Source organism: Amphiprion ocellaris, chromosome 22 (assembly GCF_022539595.1).
Source record: "Amphiprion ocellaris isolate individual 3 ecotype Okinawa chromosome 22, ASM2253959v1, whole genome shotgun sequence".
Lineage (NCBI taxonomy): Eukaryota > Metazoa > Chordata > Actinopteri > Pomacentridae > Amphiprion > Amphiprion ocellaris.
Window position 1 is genome coordinate 16048402 of NC_072787.1, and position 21441 is coordinate 16069842.

The 21441-nt window shown below is 37.5% G+C and overlaps 3 protein-coding genes across 5 annotated transcripts; all 3 read left to right on the plus strand.

Annotated features, from left to right (window-relative positions):
- The first annotated feature begins 402 nt into the window (after positions 1-402).
- On the plus strand, positions 403-3207 carry si:ch211-161h7.5 (uncharacterized). Its single transcript, XM_023266315.3, has 8 exons — positions 403-558; positions 715-833; positions 967-1111; positions 1213-1326; positions 2030-2174; positions 2301-2449; positions 2531-2670; positions 2759-3207. Exons 2-8 carry the CDS (start codon positions 734-736, stop codon positions 2908-2910), a joined length of 945 nt encoding a protein of 314 aa, XP_023122083.1. The 5' UTR covers positions 403-558; positions 715-733; the 3' UTR covers positions 2911-3207.
- Positions 3208-4527: 1320 nt separating this feature from the next.
- Positions 4528-7618, plus strand: LOC111565976 (uncharacterized). The gene is made up of 8 exons (XM_023266316.3): positions 4528-4638; positions 5137-5245; positions 5400-5544; positions 5808-5921; positions 6092-6236; positions 6387-6535; positions 6628-6767; positions 6990-7618. Exons 2-8 carry the CDS (start codon positions 5146-5148, stop codon positions 7139-7141), a joined length of 945 nt encoding a protein of 314 aa, XP_023122084.1. The 5' UTR covers positions 4528-4638; positions 5137-5145; the 3' UTR covers positions 7142-7618.
- A 637-nt stretch (positions 7619-8255) lies between these two features.
- si:ch211-161h7.4 (uncharacterized) lies at positions 8256-20680 on the plus strand. Of its 3 annotated transcripts, none has more exons than XM_055007331.1 (18): positions 8256-8572; positions 9450-9493; positions 9856-9920; positions 10008-10147; positions 10365-10422; positions 10565-10781; positions 10909-10989; positions 11218-11298; positions 12387-12566; positions 12725-13452; positions 14702-15217; positions 16281-16926; positions 17023-17093; positions 17856-18026; positions 19161-19301; positions 19930-20090; positions 20204-20294; positions 20437-20680. In XM_055007331.1, exons 1-18 carry the CDS (start codon positions 8549-8551, stop codon positions 20517-20519), a joined length of 3498 nt encoding a protein of 1165 aa, XP_054863306.1. In that variant the 5' UTR covers positions 8256-8548; the 3' UTR covers positions 20520-20680. The 3 variants fall into 3 exon arrangements, with proteins under 3 accessions (XP_054863306.1, XP_023122063.2, XP_023122064.2); XM_023266295.3 differs by having other exon boundaries at positions 8258-8572; positions 12384-12566; XM_023266296.3 differs by lacking the exon at positions 17856-18026 and having other exon boundaries at positions 8261-8572; positions 12384-12566.
- Positions 20681-21441: the final 761 nt, after the last annotated feature.

Below are 21441 nucleotides of genomic sequence, written 5' to 3' on the forward strand. Positions count from 1 at the left end.
GTCCTTCCACATATTTGTGCCCAGTGGGGCCATTGTCTTACAACCGATCCATGACCTCATGCTTTTATATTTACTCTGTCTTTATGGAGCTTTAATCCAATCATTTTGTTATGTCACCCAGTAACAAACCCGTCATTGGCTGTTTTTACTCACTCACAGAAGATGACAAACCACAAAGCATTCCTTTCTTCTGGCAACAAGTCAACTTTTCATAACCTAGAGCTTGTGTTGCTGCTCCCACATGCAGGCCTCAGACCTAATGTGACCTGTTACCAAACAGAACCACCGGGGCAAAGTCTGGCTCCGTGATATGATACCCAGCTATAAAACAGAGTCAGTTTAGGTGACAGAACTGGTTTACAATAAGTCCACCATTTTCACAGTGAAGGATGAATACAGGAAGTCTCTATACTTTGATGATATAAGCTTCAAACAAGCACATGTGCACGTGTCATAAAAGCCGACCATTACACAAGCAGCCGCTTTAAAAGAAAGAAAACCGCTCCCAGACAGCATTGTTTGTGTTCACTGCATTTACTCAGGCACACACACTGTAAGGTAAGTCTGAGGCGTCCTCATGCAGGCTTATATTGATTTTATTCATGCACTTTCTTTTTAAGGCTAAATTGCAACATCGTGCTTCCAAAACTACAGTAGAACTTGTTAGTTTCTTTTATTCTAAGGTGTGCTGATTTCTAATACTTGTGTTTTTAGATAAGCTGACTCATCAATAATGGCAAAACACAGCATTACTCTCGCCACTGCCATAGTGCTGGCACTGGTTGTCTTCATCATCACGATGGTGTTCAGTGCTTTGGCAGCGGCAGGAAAACGTAAGTCTGACTTTTAACGCTCTGTTTATCTGCATTATTTTGTATTATAAGAATTAAGGTGTCTAAAAATTCAGTATCTCTGTATCTGCACTGTGTCTCTTCTGCTCTGTAACTGTTGAATTTCTGACCCCAGAGCCATTTTTGGTGAGCACTGGGAATATTTCAGATGAGTTTGTGACAGAGATCACACCCTCAGGATGGACCTTCTCCATCTGGGGAATCATCTACACCTTTCTGGCCTTAGTGTTGGTGTACATCCTCTCAGGCTTCTTTAGGAAGTAAGAACGGGCACAAATGAAGTTTTCTTTTAACCAGTCTCATACACTGTTTTTGGATGGCTTATGTGTACTTTGCTCTCTCTGTGATTCCCTCTCTATAGGAATGAGTATGGTTACGTCTACTGCAGCCCTGCTGTTCTGTCACATGGATTTTTTGTTCTCTGGTGCCTTAATCTGATCCTCAACATCGGATGGCTTCTTCTTTGGGACAGAAAGTGAGATGGGAACTTTTCTTCATGTGCAATATTTTTGAGAAACCATGTTTAGTTACTTGCTACAGGCAAACATTTGACCATAAATGTGTTAGAAGCACCGCACATTTAAGGAGATGCTGTTTCTACATCATTTTAATGTGTTAAAAAGAAAAGAAAAAAATGACTACTGCATTTAGTTCACCCCATGGCTGACACTTAGACAACCTAAAATGCATGTGTATGTAATATAGGAGGAAATGTGAAACTCTAAATGCAAACTATCACAAAAATTTGATTATGTTTATTGAGAATAAATGAATGCATAGAGGAGAAGCTGGGTAACGAAGTGAATAAGCATTGGAGGGATATTGTATAGTATATTTCAGACACAACATTGCATTTTTCATATTGGGATTTTACTGTTTCCTAAGTACACATCACATTCATTGCGAGAAGGATATCTTCTTTACTGGCTTCTTTAAAAGTGCTTTTTCCCCCCAGTTTCAACCAAGTGCTTGCAGATAGACGTGATACAGATTGCCAAGACCTATGATAGATTTGTTGTGTGTGATTTTGGGCTGTATGCGACCTGCCTTCATGAAATAGCATAAAATATCAGAATATAAGAAGCATGTAAAACCATTTGCTAGCATGTAGTTTAGTTGTGTCATAAAATGTCCTTTCATGCATTCTATTAATGTATTCTTTTTTTTCTCTTTCAAAGGTTCATAGCTGCTTCACTGATTTTCCTCATCTTAGTTGCCTCGACTAACTACGGTGTGATATTCTTCTCCTGCTATGGTCTCCATAAATATGGAGCCTGGCTCAACAAGTACCACAAAGTGGACCTGTGGCTTCACCGTGTGTTGGTCAGTACAGCAGCTGGATTACAAATTCTGCAACCTGCCAGCACTATTCTATACTCTGTCTTCTTTTAAAAGATGCGCTGCATACATTTCTGCATTTCTGAGTGTTTTCTGTTGTCTGTGTTGCAGATTCAGAACGGTGTTGCCATATACGCAACATGGACAACCATTGCCACCCTAGTTAACTTGGCTATTGTGGTTAGTTATGATGGAAACATGTCCCCTCCAGATGCTGCCACTCTCTCACTGTCTATTCTGACTGTAGTGCTGATTGCTTGGTAAGTGCAAACAAGTAGACAAACTGTAGCAACTTTAGTGAATGAAATAAAGCAAACATCTGAAGAAAATGTGTTTCACAGGTTCGTCGTGGAAAACCTCCTGCTCGACAAATACGTGAGGTTCATTCTCTCCATTTACCCTGCTGTGATTTGGGCGCTGACTGGGGTGTATACAAAAAACTACAACGCTGCAGCTCCAACTCGCAACAACATCTTCATCGGTGAGGAAAAGTGTCTTAATCAGTCTCAATTAAACTACTGCACCGACTGCATATGCTGAAAAATACTTAAAAATCCTCTCCCCTACAGCTGCACTGCTGGCTATAGCCTGTGTCTTGTTTGCTGCACGGATACTCCTGGTCGTCTGGAGGCAAATGAAAAGGCCGTTTTACAGAGATGTAAACCCAGATGCAATGTCTCCAATGGAGATCGCTGAGAACCTGAAAATAATATACAAATGAGCATAGCGATCATATATATTTCTAATAAACCTTTTGAGTAACAAGATGACATGCTTTCTGTATGACATGCACCTCTAAATGCTTTGTATGTTTTAAGTTAATACACTTTACCAGTTACCACACTGTATAATCATGTGTTCACTGATAGATCTGAGTTGATAAAAATTTGCTTAATGTACATTTCATGTGTCAGTTTATCTACTGTCATTTGTATATTTTTGTTTATACAATTTGACTTTTGTGTTTGGTTTATATGTAAAATGTAAAACTGTTAAAAATAAAGATTGGTGTTACTTACTTGTATGCTTTTGTGGAATAATTTCACAGTAAACAAGCAGAACACTGTTGAGAGTAATGACAATATGATGATGTATGAATATGACTTTCTTTGATTCCAATCTTGTCCTTCTCCCTCTCTGCTTCTTCTCCTAATTTGATCAGTCATTCTTGGCTAAATGATCTATCCTTCACTGACTTTCTCAATATTAATAGCTTCAGCACATGTAAATAAAACTACATACTGCATGGGTTAGATCTTATACAATTAGGTTCCACGTCTTGATACACTTTAGATAATCTTGCCCTGGTCCTGCGTACCCTATAAATGGTTTTACATTGTAAGAGTCCATGGCAGTCACAAATAGAGGGAGTATGTACTCTTTTAAGTGCCTCTTCCCATTGCTCTCCAGTTATTTCCTCTCCCAATTCTGTTTCCCGTGTGGATTTAGCATTATTTAACATTATTTGAACATCTATGTGGTTTATACTACGTCTTGATTGTCAGTGACTATAAAAATCTCAGCAATTTTAAAGAAACATATTTTTTTTGTGTGGTTTTTGCAGTTTTGTAGGTGTCTGCTCAGGTTTTTCCCAAAGTTTTACCAAGCGTGAAGCAAAGAATTACAAATAAACTCTGATCCAAAGACCTTGGACGCCTCCACCCACTGGTAACATTATGTCATCAGTTACACAGTGTGGGAGTTACATGATCAAATGCATAACCGTTTACATGACTCGCAAAAAAACCCCCAAAACAAAACAAACAAAAAAAAAACGCAGGACATACAGAAACACAACCTGTAGGATAGTTTACAGGAAGGCAAACACACAGTGGCTGACAAGGGGAGAATCGAATGCAGTAACTTGCTCACACAGGCTGATAAGAGAGATTCTGTGATGCATGCGGTGGGGAATGGGAGCTGTATTTATGAAAATACACGACTCCTACGCTTCAGCTGACCTTGAGAATAACTAGTTTTTTTTGTACTTTCTGTGTGGTTCAAAGTAAGTGAACCGAGAACTCATTTTCAGATTCAGAAAGTACTGCATAATAACGTGTCTACTGTATATTTCATGTACGCTTTTGCTTTGATTGTCATATCTAAAGAAATAATAAGTCACTGAACCAACAAGGTAATAAATTAATAAACCCATGTAACAAAATGAAGCTACATAATTATACGATGATATAACATAATGAAACTATGCCTATCCGTGCATTTTCTAATCATGAAACGCATGGGGAGACGTGTTTTTTCCAGGGTTTTATGATCTACTGCACTGGGGGAGAAATGCATACAAGATAAGAGATGCACGTGAGGCTTTGAATGGTCGTAAAGCATTCCTGTTGCACAACTAGTTGTTGTATATAACAGGGCCCAGACCCCTGTCCTTTGCACAGTTACTCTTTTACTTGATGCTGGATTGCATAAAGACGAGCAAAACAAGGTACGTCTTTTTTTATTCTAATCGAAACTTCCAGATGCTGTTTATATTATGTTGCTTATGTTTCATCGTCTTGGATGAAACTCAGTTGCGGCTTGTGGATGGCGCATGTGATGTTACAAAAGTAGCTTTGAAACTTGAGTTTTCAGTCTTTTATAAGAATGTCTGATTTGTTTGGCTTTTTTAAGGTTAAATAAAAACTATTAGAAAGCTGGTGATTGATGGAAAAAGTTGACTGATGACTGATTTAATAGGTTCTTTGTGAGTTATATAAGGTGTTTGATTATTATCACATATCTTGCTCCTCTGGGAGGTCACAGGATGAGTTCAGATACAGCTCATCACTGTCTTGCTCAAGGACACCTCAGCACATTTCAGTAAACGTATCCTATCCGTCTGAAATAACAACTGTAATCCCTTTTTCCCCCTTCGTTCAACATAAATATTCTCTGTGTGATGTAAAAAAAAATTACATCTTTGAATTATTTTCATTTATCACAGTAGACCACGATGGCAAAACACAATCCGGGGCGTCTTGCTGCAATACTCGTGTCTGTTGCTGGTTTTGCAGTAAGTTTGGTGCTCAATGGACTGTCTGTAGTTGGAATTGGTAAGTTCAGGTTTTATTAATCATCTCTGTGCTGAGTTTAGTTTGCCTTGTAGAGGATATGCTGAAACATAGTGAACAAGCACTGCAGGAATGCTGAAAAGTCACACATATCACTGATATACTGATTCAATACTTACGTTTTTTCTCCCTGTAGGTCCTTATTATACCACTACAGCAAACGTGTCTGCTGTGTTTGACACCCAGCTCACACCTTCAGGATGGACCTTTAACATCTGGAGTGTCATCTACGTCTGGCTCACGTTGATGATCATCTACATCGTGACGAGTCTTTGCAGAAAGTTAGGACCAATTTTTATATTTTCTTGTTTAAAGCTAAAATATTGTGCTCAAAGGGACATAAATAAAGCTTATAACTGAACAGTGATTTGTGTTTCTATTAAGCAAGGATATCTGGAAACAGAAATTTTAGGCTATACTTGTTCGAGCTATCAGACACTATGTATTGTATCAGATGCAGATAATGTACAAGTATGGCATTAGAAGTAAATTAAACACTGTTCCCACATTCTGACTGATGACATATGGTTCTTTTGTCTTACAGGAATGGATATGGATATGTTTACTGCAGCCCTGCAGTGCTGCCTTATGGATTCTTCGCTAGCTGGTGTGTCAATCTGTGTTTCAACATTGGCTGGCTGCTTGTTTGGGACAGAGGGTAAGAGTCTCCAATGAATGGAAGTTTTAAAGAGCAGCTGTGATGATTTATTTGCTCTGTTTATGCCACTAAGTAGTTTCCAGTGAACTATTGTAATAAGAAATAAAACAAGCAGTTTAAGAGATAAATTGAAAAGTGTGTTTTTCTGCTGTTTTTTTCCCCTTATGAAGACAGATGATTCCTGCACTGATTTTTCTCATCCTGGTCATCGCCACAAACTACTCCATGGTGTTCTACATCTGCCATGGACTTCATCTTTATGGACCCTGGCTCAAAAAATACCACAAAGCAGACCTGTGGTGCCTCCGTATTTTGGTTAGTATGACATTTACATTCATAAGTGAGGCCTATATGCTAAGGTGTTAGTCTTGCATGTGTCAAGTTATAAAGACCTATTGTGGTCATGCACAATTCATACAATGTGGTTTAAATGTGCAAAACAACTCTTTAACAATACATTTGCAGGTTCAGAACGGTGTGATGATCTACACGACATGGACAACCATCGCAACACTCATCAACGTGACCATTGTGCTTACTTACAATGCAAAGATGTCCCCAACAGACGCTGCCACTATCTCATACTCTGTTTTATGTGCTGTGTTGCTTGTGTGGTGAGGGCACTTCATTTGAAAAGCGCTTCTTTAAAAGGTGATATAGAATATGATAAGTGAGATTCTGAAGTGGTGCATTTGGTGTCTTGTAGGTTTGTTTTGGAAAACTTGGTTCTTGACAAGCATGTGCGGTACATCCTCATAGTCTACCCTGTTCTGATCTGGGCGCTGTCTGGAAACCTGGATAAAAACTTTGATGCTCAGTCACCCAGTCGCAATGGCATCTTCATCGGTAAGACAAAGAGGAAAACTTTGCTTAAGTTAGAATTGAATAATATATGTGAATTCCCCATATAGAAAACACATCAACAACATTAAAGAATTAAGTCAAATGTTTACTTTACCACCCATAGCATGAGGAATTACTTGAGCCTATGATGACTCCTGCAACACTAAGTTTGGTGACTAGAAAAATCAGTATAAATGCTGTACTAACTTCCGTTTCTGCTCTTAGCCGTGCTGCTGAGTTTAAGCTGTGTGCTCTTTGTCATCCGGCTCATTCTGGTGATGTGGAGACACGTCAAACAGCCGCTCTATGAAGATGTCGATCCTGAAGCCATGGAACCAAAGGAGATTGCTAAGAAGCAGAAAAAGATATTTCGCTAAGCATTTTTAATGCATCGCACAACTCATGTATAAAGGTTCATTATAGAAATTGATGCTAAATTTGATGAATTTTTTTCCCCCCAGTGTTTTGTAGATAGTCATGAAAGAAAGTGTTTTATTTTGTAAATGGTGATACGTTAAAATGGGTAACTGGCATAATTTTCTCAGATTTTATCAACAACAATTTCCTCAATTTTGACCGACTGATCTATGAACCTTCTATGACTTTTTTCTAAGAAACAGATTACTAAAACATGCATTAGGCTCAGATAAGAAGCCTATTACATATAACAGTACAAAGTGGCAGAAATATTACAGTAATTTACCTCACATGACTGACTGAATGATTTAATCATTTGCAAGAGTTGTTTTTGCTTTATTTTCTAACTTACATTCCAAAATAAACTGTATTTGTGTCATCTTGGTATATATATTTTTTGAAATAAAGTGCACATCTTACTTATCAACTGCTGTGAAGATTTCGCAATGTGGACTTTGTTTTTTACTCTAATGTGCCAGACTAGCAAGAATGTAACAACAACAAATATCGGTTTCTGTTCAAGTACAAGTTTTATCAGCAATATCAGATATATTTTCTGGATTAAGACCTTTTGCCAATTTGTAAGTTAAGTTGTTACTGCTATCAAGTGATTGAAGTAATTGAAACAAACTATGCAACAAGTAAAAAATTTACCAAAATGAGCATAATTTAAAAATGTTATGTTAGTGTATATTTTCAAGCATTTATAAGAACCCCAGTTCTGTCAACATTTTGTATGCCACAAGTGATTTTTTCGCTTTTGTGTGTGGAGTTGATATCAATAAACTGCAGGGGGCGACAAAGCAAGCGTCAATTTCAGAGGCGGTCCAGTCTGAAATTAAAACGTAGAAGAAACTGCAAGGGGTTTGATAAATCCCTGCGCTTCATCTTTCAGGCATCATGTCCGTGACAAGCCTTTACTTCATTCGACATTAACATGTTCAACCAGTCAGACATTTAAATGTACTCTTATTACACTCACGTTCATGTTGTCGTGGGCAGAGACTGTGGGTTAGTATCGGCCAGTTTAGCGTCGCTTCTGCCTGTGAGTCAATACGCAGGGCATTAAAACATCTCGTCGCTCAGGAGTGCGCGGGTAACTTACAAATTGTCAACAGCGCCATTGTTTTGCTAACGCTAACTGTTGGTTAGCAGTTGAAGAAATTCGTTCGTTCGCCTTTTTTCATATCGATATATAGTTATTCCGAAATATTTGTTACAAAGCGGATTCACATTAATGCATTCGGCTGGTAACCGAAAAAGAAGTTATTGGAAAAGGAATGAATGCTAACGTTGGCTAACTGTTAACTTGGGCATCGCTGACGGTAACAGTAGTGTTATTGTGGAAAGACAACGAGCTAACCCAAATGGAGACAAAATATCCTACCTTGGTACGTTAAAATCTTCTGTGTTGTTGATTTTTCTCCCAGTTGTGCTCCTGAAAAGGGAGAACTGAAAAATTGGCCTTTAGCTGAGCCTAGGTTTCCATCTCTACTGTTGTTAACATACGGTCAAGTCACATAGTTGATGTTTCTATAAGGTAATGGGTGTTTTATTGATGTTTACAACTCAGAGTCGTTTTGAAAACAATTAAAGTTGTTCGTACTTGATTTCCATAATCCTGAATGACTTTGGTAATCAACAAGACGAAACCATATTTAGCACCATAAAGGTTGTTGTTCAGTTTCTTAAGTTACGACTCGGTTTTTTACCCACATAACTGTAGGCTGCCATCTTTGTTTTGATCGGGAAATGCAGACGAAAACTGGGAAATAGGTTAAAATATTTATTTTTTTAAAATCATTTTTGTTGATACAGTAGCGGTCTAAACTGAGGATAACGATAATCAGAAATGAGGAAGCTGGCTGATCCCACCAGTACAAAGATTTATTTACAGTCATTTGCCAGTACACTCATTTTAAACTACTGTAACATGGTCGAATTACAACCGCACTGCAATAAATACTACATCAGTAAATGCTAAGATTATGAGAACTTTGAGAACTTCAGCTGCTGATGCTGTTAAATGATATTACATAATACAGAAAGATTTTTTTTGTCTGCCTAAAGAACATGAAGGAGGGCTGTCTTATATAACAGACTTAATTTTGTTTTTTAAGTTTAAATAATATAACCTAGCAGCCAAGTTTATGATTTCAGTGCTGTTGATGTTGTTGATATTTACTATTCCTAATCCTAATTTGTAATGTGGTCACATCACAGTAGCTGCAGTTTAAATCTCAGTTAATATTTTCTGTTTGTTCACAGAGGAGACCCAACAGGAAGCTGTGCTACCTGGCAAACAAGGAAAAGTATGTTCAAAAATCTCTTTTAAAAAATGTTTCAAATAGAGTACCTTGTAGCTTTATAATTTGTACTTTTTGCAGTTTCCATGTGCTCTTGATTATCCCTAACCTGTTGTGAACTACAGAGTTCAAATATTAAATAGTAAGTAGTCTAATTTTATGCCTGCTTTTACTTTTTATACACCACTGATTGTAGACATTAGTCACAAATAGTTTATATATTGTTTGTAAAATGACTTTATTCAACACTGCCTTTTTGGGAGGTATAGATACTTCATTTTAATGCAGATTCATTGTTATTGGATATCTCAGCATTGGTGGAGGAATTATGAATTGCTGCTCATTTTAAACTCACTTTTTTGTTTCAGCCAATATACCAAATGGCCAGCACCGCTGACGTTGGAGGATGTGGACAAAATCTTCGATGACATTGGTGAGTGCGATTCACTTGCCTTAATTTTGTGCCGTTAGTTTTGCATTTTTTTGTTATGTCAACCTGTGCTGAACTATTGTTTTTCAGATTCATCCTCAAATGATGATCTTCTTTCAACATCTCCTCTGCTCCAAACTTTTGATGCTGAGACAAATGAGAATACGGGAGTAGCTTCTCCAGTCCCACACGAGGGACACATAGTGGAAGAAGTTGTAGAATACCCCATGGTAATGTACAGTCAATCAGTACAGGGACTTCTGCGGATATTACAAATATATATAGTCAAAAACTGTCCAATCTTGCTGTGTTAGAAATTGTGTATGTGTTGCAAGTGATGGTCTTCCATTTTCTAATTATCTGCTTGTTTGTAACAATGTTTGGCCCATTTTTTGGTTTGCCTTTAGATGTGTTGAGGAATTAAATGTATGTTTTAAAACTCTTTAGGGTCCTGAAGAAGTCCTTCATCTTGCAAAACGATCATCCACTCCTAAATTGGACACTGGTAAGAGACCCTAAGCCTGTATTTTACTCAGGAAATATGTGGTCTTTCAGAAATTAGACACATTACATATTCAGCCTCTTATTCTTTTTGGTGTTGTGTAAAAATATTTCCCGTGTTGAAGAGTAATTGTTTCTTGCTGCAGATTGTGACATACCATTTAAAGCACATGGGCCAGTAAAGACATCCAGCCCTATTGAACAGAATATGGGCACCAAAGGTGAAGAAGAAAAGCAGGATGATGAAAAACACGAAGTTGTGTCTGCAGTTCTCTTTCCCTGTGAAGATGAGGGAGAAGAAGAAGTTAAAACAAAGCCTCTACCCATCCAGAAACCCCAGGGCAATGGACATATCACAGAGGAGTATGTAAATTCGTTCAATATTTCCTTTATTTTACAAATGAAAATGTGGGAATGAATTAATCCTGCACATGCTTGCTTTTGTCTCTGAATATTGTGTTTTTCTAAATGTTTCAATAATTCTCCATAGGTATGATGACACTGAATTGGAGTCTCCTCCAAGCAAGGTTGCTTTCACCAAGACATCTAATAAAAGCAAGGCAGAAACATGGTAAGGTTTTTTGTTTTTTTTGTTTTTTTAATACTCAGCATTGTGTTTTGTTTGTTTTCCAGAGCCAGTGATGCTCACGCTCTAAATAGGACTATGTGGAACCATTGTAGTGTGCAGGCTGTGTTGGTTTGCTAATGCTTGAAGTTAAACTGTTTGGTGCCTCTGTTCAACGCTTTCTCTTTTTTAACTTTGGTTAATATGCATATGTATATTTACTTTCATATGCAGCAACGAACGCCCTGCAGCCAAAGAAAAAACACCCGTGAAACCTCGAACACCTGTTTTGAAAAGCAAAAGAAAAATGCAGAGGTATGAAGTGCTGAGTTTTTGATGTTCAGTTATCATAAATTTTGTGCTTTCTCTTTAACTTCAGTCCCCTTAAGATGATCCACATTGAAAGTATTAATATATGACAGTAAAAGAACAAACTGATATTATTATTTGGGGCTGGAATTTGTTTTACAAAAATCATAGCACATACTCTTTGTGTAGGATTCCTTCATTTTTGAAAGAGCTGGCATAGTGTGGTAAAATATCACAATCAATAAACATATTTAAATCACTGAACATTATTCCGTGTGGCAGTAAACATATTCAATACTGTGCAAAAGTTGTAGTGACTTTAGTGAAGTGAGAATACTTTCCAAAAATAGTTTTTAGTTTCAGATTTACAGTGCCGTGAAAAAGTATTCGTCCCCTTCTCAAATTTTTAATTTTTTGAATATTTCCCCCACTTAAATGTTTAAGACCATCAAACATATTTAAATATTAGACAAAGATAACTCAAGTAAACACAAAATGCAGTTTTTAAATGATGAGTTAATATTTTAAAACATGTATGTCAATTAAAGTGCATCAAGCAAAACACTATACTGACCTACAGCAGACAGATAATTTGATTTATGAGCTTCAGTTTGATTTCACTCCAGAAATACCAAAGTAGGTGTGCATTAATTTAGAAACAGTGTCACTAGTTCTCTGCCACATAGCACAGAAAAAAAGATGTTTGTAAAACACAGCACTTACTATGCATCTTGGTGATGCTTCTTGTTGTGCTCGGTTTTATATTTTAAACAGTCAGGCCATAATATACAATAGCAGTAGCAGTAATACAGGATTGCATTAAATTACGTTGTTATATGTAACTATAAATACATCAAATGTATGACAATAATCAAAGATAAGCAACCGGTAGACATAAAATTAAACTTATAAAACATGTTACATTTCCAATATACAGCATCAGTGATAAGCCAATATCACCTTTATTTCTATCCACATCTTTAGTTAGAAAAGTGTTGCAGCATTTTGTGTCATTTTTAGTACAGCTGTTAAACGCTCTTCTGTTTTTATCAGTTGTGTTTCAGTTGTAGCTTTTTCTTTATGTTTATTAGCAGGCAAGATAACGCAGGGCCAGCTGTTCTGACAGTAGAACAGGAGTCTGAAGTTGCAGCTCTTGAAAAAAACCCCAAAACTGTTCACAAGCAGTCAGTCGTGGAGGTTTCCACACGTGTGGGCAAAGACATGACTGCTTTTCTGCAGAGGGTTAAAGATGCTGGACGGTCAAAAGCTTCATGGTGAGTTGACACAAGAGTGCACCTTTAATATTTTGAATCTGTCTCCGTTTCCAAGTGACTACAACTTGCACATGTTAACACAGTCAGAGACCCAGTATTAATTGTGGTGTCCTTCTTCACTAAACAATGTATAAGCATTTCATTGTGTTTTTTTAAAGTTCTAAGAAGTCTCCAGCTAAAGCACTCACTCCTCCTCCTGAGCCAGAGGATGATTTTTTGATTATGGAGGATGATACACCTCTTTGGGTTGCTATTCCACGTAAAAATGCTGCCAGTAAGAGACACGGGCACAGCAGGACCTCCAGCACAGAGAAAGACAGCTCAACAGACAAAACAAAGAAAGATAGCTCACCAGAGACGTTGCAAAAGCTGCAGGAATCGGAAAAGGCGAACGACAAACTAGGAAGTCAGACCGTTAATCAAAAAAGGAGGAAGAATATAAGGAAAGAGAAGAACAGTGAAGAGACTGAACCTGGAAATGATGAGGGTGATTTGCCCAGTCCTCAGGATCTTCCTGCAGCCGACTTGATGGAACAAGAGGAACCAAACAAAAAGAAACAACAACCCACGAAAGTTCCATCGAAAGACAGTGAAAAGGCAGTGGATCAGCCTAAAGACGCAGCCAGCAGGGAAATAGAAAAAGAAAAGCCTTCCCAGAAAGTGAAAACAAAACAAACGTCTTCTGAAGTGAAGAACACAAAGTCTTCAAAAGATGGTAAACAAAATACCAAGACAAACAGGGCTAAGTCATTAAAGGGGACCAGAAAAGAGCGACAGGATTCTGTTGATGCACAGGAAATGATGCAGGTTGATGTTGCTGAGGAACAAAATCAGGAGCAGAACAGAATGGATCATGCAGAGATTGAAGATCTGGGTTCTCCTATAGGTAAGTTCTTCCTCCTTTAAATATCCTGTGTGTTGGCATTGAACCTTTCTGCTAGTTATTGTCTTAGGTTATTTACTGCTAATCTTGTGTAAATGTTTGTCCATGTTTTAATTTTGTCACCCCCCAAGTGTTGCTATCTAACATCAATATTTGTGAATGGAACAATTGCTGTAAAGCTTGAAGCTAAATCATCGCCAACTCCAGTTGCACTTAGGTTGTGAATATTTGATGAATTTTTTTTGTTGTTGTAGCTTCAGACACAGGTAAGATAAGAAAAACTTTATTGATCCCACAGTGAGGAAAGTTCGCCATTACAGTGTAGAAAAAATATCCATCCAGAAATGTTTTTTGATGAAGTATTGACAGGTTTTTAATGTTTTGTTATCCTTGACTTATTCGTCCGTGACTCCTCTTCAGCCTTCACAAAGTTGCTTTTCCTACTGGCATCCAAACCAAACAACAATTTCACTATCACTAGAAAAAAAAACCCACAGTATTTTATGGTCTGAAAAGTTTTAAAAAGCATTGACTTCTCATTCTTCAAAAAGGCCTTAGAAAGTATACAAAATCTTTTATTTATAGAGGTTATGAATGTTTTCTCTCACCTGCAGAGATTTTAGAAGTCAAACCGATTGTGCTGTGGGAGGCTGTTCTGCTCTTTCTTGTAGATTTTCAGTCTGTTATTGCTGGCTATAATACCTGTAGATAGCTCTATCTCATAATGGGCAAATGTAAATGTAGAAAAAGTTAATTACTAAGTATTTATTGGTTAAGGCAGCAGTCTTGTGGTGTTTGAGGTCACATTAAGACGTGTACATGTATATAGCAATGGAAGCACTGAAAATATATGACATAAAATATCTATTGTAAAACATATTTCCATTCGTGGTTCTCCATCACTTTCATAGTTAGTGGTGTGACTGTGAAACAATTATGTTAATTATTTAAGTCTTTTTCAATAAATTAAGTACTTTTTTTTACATATGAGCTGGTAAACAACAGAAATCTTCAATGAACATCAAGAAAAAACAATGTATCAGATGATTTTCAGTATTACAGTATGGATTTTATTTAGTTTCTCCTGCTCTTGTAGATGTTAATTTAAAAACTCATTGAACACACACACACACACACACACACACACACACACACACACACACACACACACACACACACACACACACACACACACACACACACACACACATATATATATTTACCTAACAGATGTTTTCCTGATGTCCCACAGACAAAGAAATCCTGACATCTGAAGCAGATGGAAAGAGTAAACAAACCAAACAGCCGGTTGTGTCTACAGAGAGCTCCTCTGAAGACAGTCAGGTTCTTGGGAAAAGGAAAAGAAGGCAGATGGGACAGTGGTGGCTGAGTTGCCCTCAGACAACAGATGAGACAGAGAACCAGCAGCCTACGCTCAAGAAGACTAAACAGAATAAGAAAGAGCCCAACTCAGTTGTACCTTCACCTGTAAAGGTCAAGAAGGTTTATAAAAAAAGAAATCAGAAAGAGCCTGCGCCGTTGTCCAGTCCGAACATGAATAAAGCTAAAGAAAAGAAAACCAAACAGAACAAAAAAAGAAATGCAAGAGTAGACAAGCCAGATAAGAAAACAAGAGCTGAAGTATTGAGCACGACTGAGGCAGAGCAGACTGAAGAACAGGAGCAGCAGGAGCTTCCTGATCAAGACCTGGATCCGGAGCTGTCCAGCCCTCTGGTCTTTGCTCACAGAGACCACAGCCTTAACTCAGGTAAGATCACTAGTAAAGGAAGCACTCCGGTCCTTTATGTTAGTAAAAGTACCAGTAGCACAATAATACTCCACTGAGATCTCCCTATAGCTAATGTATTGTTGCATGTGATGATGTTAGATTGTTAACCGTCTCAACCCTCCGCCTTTGCTCCTGTCAGTTTTACTCACTGTAGGCAAATTTTTTACTGCAATATTAAGTCCTGCATCTCTATGGAACCAACACAATCATGGTGAGAAGTAGAAGTCAGAAATATCCTTTGTGCAGTATAACACAGTAAGAATGCCATGAATCATATAAAAAAGAAAAAAGAATACTGAACTTCAAAATTTATTATATAAAAATTGAAAAAAAAAAAACTGGAAGCCCACGTGTAATCAATACTTGGAAAAAATGTTAGCTTTACATGCTACAGATATTTTAATGTTTACTCTTTTATATTGTTTCCATACTTGTTTCCTATCTCTTAATGCACTGACTTTGAAAAATCTAATTTTTCCAAATTTAAGCTTTAAGTTTTCTGGTAAAACAGTTTGTCACAGATAAGTAGTTCAAAGACTGTTGGAAGGTTGAAAATGTGATTCTTTCTCTTTACAGGTTCTGTGATAAACGATTGATTTGTTTTGTTGCTGTGTTTTTAAGATAACACGCCTTTTAAACTTGACGGCAGGTTTGGGGATTCAAAGTGTTAATACTGCTGCATAATTATGTATGTAGCATTTTATGTAGCTGGTTGAGTTGGAGCTAGTTTAAACAACTTTCCATACTGTTTGGTAGTTTTAGCCTCCAACAAAAAGGGTTGGCCCTCTCTAACATAGTCAGGAGGTAAATCTTGATGGACTATGATATAATTAATGGGGTGGGAAAGAAAATAAAATAAAACTTCTGCCACACAAATTCTTAAAAATATCTTAATCTGCAAAGTACGTAGTAGCTATCAGTGTTCAATAAAGATAGTAGAGTTAAAAGCACTTTTCCTACCTAAAATGTATTGGAGCAGAAATATAATGTAAACAGTGAAGTTAAGTACCTCTCAACTGAAATAAGTGCCCTTTTCTTACAGGAGATCAGTCATTTCAGAGAGTATATCATCACACCCCTAATAAAAAGCTATACGTCACACCACCAGCACCAGTTTCTCCAAGTCGATCGAAGGATCAGCTCAGAGAAGCAGAACCGACGAAACGTAGGAGGAAACCACCTGGTAATTGGTGGATGGCTGACGTCACGGCTGAAGATGTGGAGAGCGTCTCAGCATCACAGCCTCAGCAGCTTCATCCCAAGCAGCTCAAACCTCGCAAGGAAAGAAAAAAAGAGTCTAAGGCGAGCAAATATCCTGGACTTGGTGTTCCCAAAGATGGCAATACGGTAGCCTCACCAAAACCACTGGGTGGAGCTGCTGTGCCTCCTCTGAATACGACGCCACTTTCGGCTCCGAAGACTGTCACACGCTCTCTGGCAACATTTAAGGACATTTTCACTTCAGTGACAGAGACTCCGACTGTGGTCAGCAACAGAAATGCACGTCAGAAGAACAAACGTAATGTCAGTTCACATCCTGGCGGGGACGCCTCTGCTACTGACGATACGCCACACAGAACCACTGATACAGATGCACTCGATACTGATGCTGACGATGGCAGAAGATCCCAACGCAGCCGCCACAACGATGAGAACCCACAAAGTAGAGCGTGTCAGCCAGACAACACGTAAGAAAAAGTCTAAATACTCTCAACGTCTGTCTCTTATTGCATGTAAGTGCATGTTTTTATTTATTTTTAACTATTTTCAACTTGTTTTTGCAGGTTGAAAGTCCTCAGCAGTGGGCCATCCTCCAGGATTGAGCTGGAACAGTATGAAGAGAATGACGACATGAGTACGTCCTAAATTACATCAAAATAGACTTACAACTAGATTTCCTGCATATTATCAAATTTGATCACACCATTATACCCTACACTAATCACACTTACCCCCCCAGAAATACTCTTTATAATAATAAAGCACAATTTTCCACATTTCGTCTAAAAATATTTTGATTAAACAAAATAATAATAGTTATCTTGTCTACTAGCATGCTTCTATAGATCAGTTATTAATGTAAATGATATTGCTTGCATTTTGAGCCTTGAACAGGATGGAAAAGCACAAGTCAGAAATAATCACTGTATTTGCACAGTATAAGCTGCACTCATTTAAAGGGTTGTTTAGCAGAATAATCACGAATTCAAAAGTCAAGTCATTGATTTCAAAGCACAGCAGCTGTAAGGATTTGGGTAATAAATGAAAGACATTTTTTTGTAGTTAAGAACTTACCAAGAGATATGTTTTGAAATCCAGGCACGTTTTGGATTTAGTTTCAAATTGGTGAAATACTTTGATCTGTTCAGTTTCACAGTCATCAGTTCTTTCATTCACAGTCTCTTTTAGTCTCTTTCTGGCACTACAGACACCAGCTGTTAAAAGAACTGACTGAATAAAGGTGCAACATTTTGAATATAAACATAGCATTAATATAGCAGCAAATAACTATCTGCTATGTTAAGAAATATCCTTTTGCCCTCCACTCTTTGTGTTTGTGTTTCCATACATGCCCACTATGGTCCATTTACTTATTTATTTACCTTTATTTAACCAGGAAGTCCTATTGACAGAAGAGATCTCTTTTACAAGGGAGACCTGGCTACAGACGCTGAGGCGCTGCAGCAGGAGGTGATTGGCCTGAGGCAGAGGTGTACACGTCTAAAAGAGGAAAACAAAGATCACAAAGCAAAACTTCAGCTTTATGAACCTGTAGCAAAAGACGGAGGTACAGCCAACGAGACCACAGCAGCGATTCGGTTTCATAAATGTGTTATTTTAGTATTTTGTGTTATTCATCATACCGAAGCACAGTCCTGATTAAAAGCATACTCTGTTAGTCGAAAACACTTTAATTCATTCTTATGGTGTCTTCACATATGGTTAGAGGTGTGAAAAGCTGTAGTGTTTTGCTATTTATGCTGTTTTCCAAGCTGGACATGAAATAGGGCTTTTTTTGCTTTTACAGTTTTGAAAGAACCCAGAAAAATGTATTCCAAAGTTTCACAAACTGCAACAACCCGTTACAGCCACTCTGTGTATTTAACAGTGGTAGTGTGTGGAGTAATATTTCGTTGACTGTTGTGTAAATATAAGTGAAGGGAGGAAGGAGGTGCTGCCGATGTGGCAGGTTGATTTTGTCCGAGATGCTGCTGCTCGAGCAACATCCAGTAGTTCTGAATGTTGCACATAGAACCTTTAAATGTTTTCAAGTGTAGATGCACTTCAGCAAAATCTATGAAACCAAATAACAACTTGCAAGTTTTGTGTGATGTAAGTCGTGATCAATGATATAATGAAAATTAGGTGATTCATATAATTGATATTCACTAAATGAGGGTTCTGTTTCTGTTATTTTTACTTCAGCCTCTGCAGCTTCTGCAGCACAGCCTCCCAGCAAGGAGCAAGTGCCATTTTGCTTCACAGCAAAAGGAAAAATTAGTCCTGACTTGGGTAATAAATGTCACAGAGCAGTGGAAAAATAAGAATTTCAGTTTAGGTATGATACTGCGTGAATAAAACCGGTGTATTTTATTTGCCAACGAATGTCCTCGTTTTCCAAACTACCCAGGAAAATTCAATAGGGGATTTGAGAAGCGGTCAAATGAAAAGGTCACAAGTGACAGTTCTATGAGGTTCTAAATGTTGGCATCAACACTGAGATATTTATTTATTTGAATCTTTCAACTCCTTCGAGTCCAAATGATTTCCTTAACTGTCGACTTGAATGTGAATAATAATCATCGGAATATATAACCTTTACTTGTGTGCATGTCTGGATTGGTGAAAACGGAAACATCTTCACCGGTCCTTTTTTTAGAAATAATTTTTAATGTCTGCATTTATCTTTACTGTGTTTCAGCTTCGCCGTCGTCCAGAGTCCAGGCTGTTCTCTCTGTATCAGATCTCTGTGGTCCTCCTCTCAAACCTCTAGTGTTACAGAGGAAGGATAAGGCCAACCTTACTGAGTGGTTTAAGAGTCTCTGGTCCACCGTTGCTGACAGTAAGAACATATAAAGTCTGAAAAAGCCACTGTTTTAAGCAACATGTATTTGAATTTGCACTGACTTTACAGAATGCTGTTTCTTAGCAAACATCTTTAATCAGCTGGTGTTTGGAGGATTGGATTTTGTTAAGGTGGAATATTGTATCTCACAGCAGGTTGTAAAAGCAGTTGTTCATTTTTCATTGTCCAGCATTTGCCGAGAGTCATTGGCACACTTTACTGAGCTGAGCAGATTAGTTTTTGTATGTCTGTTAACTGGCATCCCGTGGAAGGAGAAATCTTTCAGAGATGCTTTGTGTCCTGAAAAAGTCCCAAATTAGGTATTTATCACTGTGACAATAACAGTTATCACTTTGGATTTGTTCATTACAAACAAATGAAACCTTCAGGTGAAATCTTAGAAAGTAGGAAAGCAACTATGAATACTGTGTATGAATTAACTTTTGCCACAAAGCATCAAAATATATGTTATGATTCTTGTACCTTAAAGTTAAAAGGAAGTAGATAGTTGCTTTTTTATCTGTAATGTAAACATTCTAATAAAATATTCTATTCTGTGTTTTGAACTAAGTAATTACTGGCCACACTGCCACTGATTATTTTGTATTGTTTATTGTTGTTGCAGACAGTGCTGACATCACTCCAGACCTGTTTGACTGGTACTTCTATCAGGACAGAGTTATCGGCTTCCAGGCAGACCTGAACAGTGGTTCCATCTGCAATGGAAAGATCCTGCTGGGCTCCCACGCCAAGAAGCCTCTCTGGGTCGATCACAGCGCTACAACAGTCCGTATACTAATTATTCTGATTTTCACATATCATTCTGTTCCTAAGAACTGTTAATTGTTCACTTTCTTTTATGTCTTTTATTCATTTCTTTCATTACTGTCTTTTCAAAGGTCTTTAACTTATTAACAAGTTCTGTGAATGTGATCATTGATGGCAGTGAGTCCCACCTCAGCCCAGGACAATCCTTTATGGTGGAGTGTGGTAAGAATATGATATCATAGTTACAGTTGGTTATTTTATTAATTGTGACCACATATTTCCATCTATTGTCATTGTAACTGTACAAGTTTTGATGTATACTTAGAAAAATAATTGCATTTCTTGATTTCTTCTTTTCTCCCAGGACATGCCTACAGTATCCAAAATGCAACAGCTCAGCCTGCAGTGCTGTACTTCACCCAGATATTAGCAGAGAGTTTAGTCTGAAAGAGTAATGATTTAAATGGTCTTACTTTCACTATTCAAATATAGAATGTAAATAGAAAATGGGTTGTAATTTTGCAACAAAATGTTTTTGATCCTAAGCTATGCTGCAGATTTATAAGATTCGTGGAAATAAAATGTCCTGCTGTGTTATTTTCATTGAACTTTATCTGACCATTTCTCATGACTGCATATGTAGGTTTTCAGCCCAGTTCATGCACTCTGCAGTAAGTTGTGTGTTAATCATCATACACCAGTATAACACTGAGTTGTCAGATGTAGTTATAGTTTGAAACGGTATTTACATATGTGGAATTAGTTTTGATTAGAAGTCTGAAACTATCAAATGTGCCAAAGAGGCAGTAGTGGAAGAAGGGAATGGATTTTTTACTGAAGCAGATTAATAGTACTGCACTGTAAAAACAAAAACATTAGAATTACTGCATAAGTAAAATGTCTTATATATTATTACTACAGGTCAATTCATATCTAAGTATTATTTTAAAGCTGTAGATGTTCAGGGAAAGGTAATTTTACAGAAATTGACATCTTGTTTGGTCATTTAATCTTAAACACAAGGTCATCATGTTTATAGGTAGTGCTTAATCTGCAAAGTATCTAGTTTTCTAGTAATCAAATATGCGCATTGGGGAAAAAAGTGCAGTATTTTGCTTTGACATGTAGTGAAGTACGAAGTAGCAAAAAAAAATAGAAAAACCTCAACTGCGAGTACTTGAAAATTGGAAGCAATTTTAACATGAACATGCAGTGTTTTTGTGTTGTCACAAGAAGTGGCTCTTCACTACAACGGGCAGTTTAGACGAGTAGATTTCTCAGTTGTGCATGCGCTGAGGGTTGCTATTCGACTGGTGTTAGAGAGACTAGAAATTTACAGTCAGAGAAACAACTGTAGCCTTAAGAATTT

What these genes read in the sequence shown, in the direction of transcription:
- si:ch211-161h7.5 (XM_023266315.3), top strand. Translation starts at nt 734, where the DNA reads ATGGCAAAACACAGCATTACTCTCGCCACTGCCATAGTGCTGGCACTG. An exon ending in CTCTCAGGCTTCTTTAGGAA is followed by an intron (nt 1,112 to 1,212) that starts GTAAGAACGGGC and finishes CCCTCTCTATAG; the next exon opens with GAATGAGTATGGTTACGTCT. An exon ending in ACTGTAGTGCTGATTGCTTG is followed by an intron (nt 2,450 to 2,530) that starts GTAAGTGCAAAC and finishes TGTGTTTCACAG; the next exon opens with GTTCGTCGTGGAAAACCTCC.
- LOC111565976 (XM_023266316.3), top strand. Translation starts at nt 5,146, where the DNA reads ATGGCAAAACACAATCCGGGGCGTCTTGCTGCAATACTCGTGTCTGTT. An exon ending in GTGACGAGTCTTTGCAGAAA is followed by an intron (nt 5,545 to 5,807) that starts GTTAGGACCAAT and finishes TTTGTCTTACAG; the next exon opens with GAATGGATATGGATATGTTT. An exon ending in CTGCTTGTTTGGGACAGAGG is followed by an intron (nt 5,922 to 6,091) that starts GTAAGAGTCTCC and finishes CCCCTTATGAAG; the next exon opens with ACAGATGATTCCTGCACTGA.
- si:ch211-161h7.4 (XM_023266295.3), top strand. Translation starts at nt 8,549, where the DNA reads ATGGAGACAAAATATCCTACCTTG. An exon ending in AAGTTGTAGAATACCCCATG is followed by an intron (nt 10,148 to 10,364) that starts GTAATGTACAGT and finishes AAAACTCTTTAG; the next exon opens with GGTCCTGAAGAAGTCCTTCA. An exon ending in ACCTGTAGCAAAAGACGGAG is followed by an intron (nt 18,027 to 19,160) that starts GTACAGCCAACG and finishes ACTGTGTTTCAG; the next exon opens with CTTCGCCGTCGTCCAGAGTC.